The sequence below is a fragment of the Tupaia chinensis genome, unplaced genomic scaffold (assembly GCF_000334495.1).
Source record: "Tupaia chinensis unplaced genomic scaffold, TupChi_1.0 Scaffold148930_1, whole genome shotgun sequence".
NCBI classification, from domain to species: domain Eukaryota; kingdom Metazoa; phylum Chordata; class Mammalia; order Scandentia; family Tupaiidae; genus Tupaia; species Tupaia belangeri.
This window is the reverse complement of record NW_006208778.1, coordinates 16,521-18,291: the sequence shown is the minus strand read 5'-3', so window position 1 is coordinate 18,291 and position 1,771 is coordinate 16,521. Positions and strand designations below refer to the sequence as shown.

The window sequence follows — 1,771 nt, the reverse complement described above, 5'->3', positions numbered from 1 at the left end:
TGGGTCCCTAATGCAACTGGTCAAAGTGAGGTCCAGACGGAGGTGCATTCCCCGGGAGGCTCAGGCAGGATCTCCCCACCCTGGTCCCTGCCACCCCACCCAGAAGGGCCCCTTACCGCAGATAGAGCCAACCGCCACGATGAAGCCGGCCCAGCTGTAGCCCCGGCGGTAGAAGGCGTCCGCGAGCGCCGAGTCGGGGTCCAGGCTGTGCCAGGGCACCATGAGGGTCAGGACGGTGGACACCAGGATGTAGGCAGCCGCTACCAGGCTAAGCGAGATGGCAATGGCCAGAGGTACCGCTCGCCGCGGGTTCTGTGCCTCCTCGCTGGAGGCCGCGATGACTTCGAAGCCCAGGAAGGCATAGATGCAGATGGCGGTGCCCGCAAAGACGCCAGAGAAGCCAAAGGGCGCAAAGCCACCCTCCTCGGCGCTCCAGTTGTGGGGGCGGGCCAGGACGAAGCCCAGGATGATGATGAAGAGGATGACGACCAGGCTGATGGCAGAGAAGGTGTGGTTGAGCCAGGAGGAGACGCGGGCTCCACAGAAGAAGGATGCCAGCAGCCAGGAAGTCTGGGTACTGGGCCAGGAAGGGCACGTGCCAGACGCCCACCCGGGCCTCCGTGAAGTTGCGGATGCTGTGGCTAAAGATGGCGTCCAGGTAACCACTCCAGGCACGTGCCACTGCAGCGCCACCGATGAGGTATTCCAGGAGCACGTTCCAGCCAATGAGGAAGGCCCACAGCTCGCCCATGGACACGTAGGTGAACAGGTAGGCAGAGCCCGTGCGGGGCACTCGTGCCCCGAATTCCGCATAGCACAGGGCCGCCAGCAGGGAGGCCACAGCGGCCACCGCGAAGGACAAGAGCACAGCGGGGCCGGCCATGTACTTGGCCACAGGGCCCGTGAGCACGTACAGGCCGGAGCCCACCATGCCGCCCACGCCCAGCAGGGTCAGGTCCAGCGTGGACAGGGAGCGGCGCAGGGACGTCTCCATGGTGGAGTCATCCAGGGGCTTCAGTCGGTTCAGCTTCTTGAAGAAGTGGGCCATGGTGGCGGCGCTGGGCAGTCCCCGAGCCATGGTGGCAGATCAGACAAGCACCAGGCTGGTTGCTAGAGCCTGCTGGGGCCAGAGGGGAATGACAGGCTGGCCAGCCAGGTCCTAGCCAGCGCTGTGTCCGCCCATCCCCACCCTGGGGGATCAGCACCCCAGCTGTGGGCCTGCTGGGGCTGGAATGGGGCATGGGCAGGGGCAGGCCCGTGGGCAGGTGGTCACAAGGAAGCAGGGGTCCCGTCTGCCTCCCTGGACCTGGAGGAGGCCTGGGGGAGCCGGACCTGGGGCACCTGTTGGGTTGTCCTGAGAACCAGGAAGGTACAGCCTCAGGGGAGCAGAGGCTGGAGAAGAGCTTAGTGGCCTGGGATCCCAGAGCCAGGTGAAACCCGAGGCTTCAGGGAGCTGGGCCAGGCCTTCAGGACCCGGAACAGGAGCAGCTGTGCCGCCAGAGACGTGGCCCAGGCGGAAACCTGGCCTCGGATAGAGACGGACACTCCCTGCTGGGGTATCAGCACACCAGGCTAGGAGGCCAGGGGTGCCCTGGGTCCAGGCCTGGGGAGGAAGCCCCGCGATCCTTCCGGCGCCCCAACACGCCCTGCTACTGTCGCTGCAGCAGGAGCCAGCTCCCCGGCGCCGCTGTTCCCAGACACCCGCGCCTTCTCCTGCTCTCAGGCCTGAGCCGGTCCCTGCAGGATCCGCTGCGACCCACCTGCTGTCGCC

The 1,771-nt window shown here is 66.4% G+C and overlaps 1 protein-coding gene across 1 annotated transcript; it reads right to left on the bottom strand.

The window, feature by feature from the left end:
- Positions 1-56: 56 nt before the first annotated feature.
- On the bottom strand, positions 57-1,165 carry LOC102492453 (cationic amino acid transporter 4-like). The gene is given in 2 exon segments (XM_014585119.2): positions 57-544; positions 546-1,165. Coding segments are annotated over 2 exon segments (1,017 nt in total). The 5' UTR covers positions 1,079-1,165; the 3' UTR covers positions 57-60.
- Between the last annotated feature and the right edge of the window lie 606 nt (positions 1,166-1,771).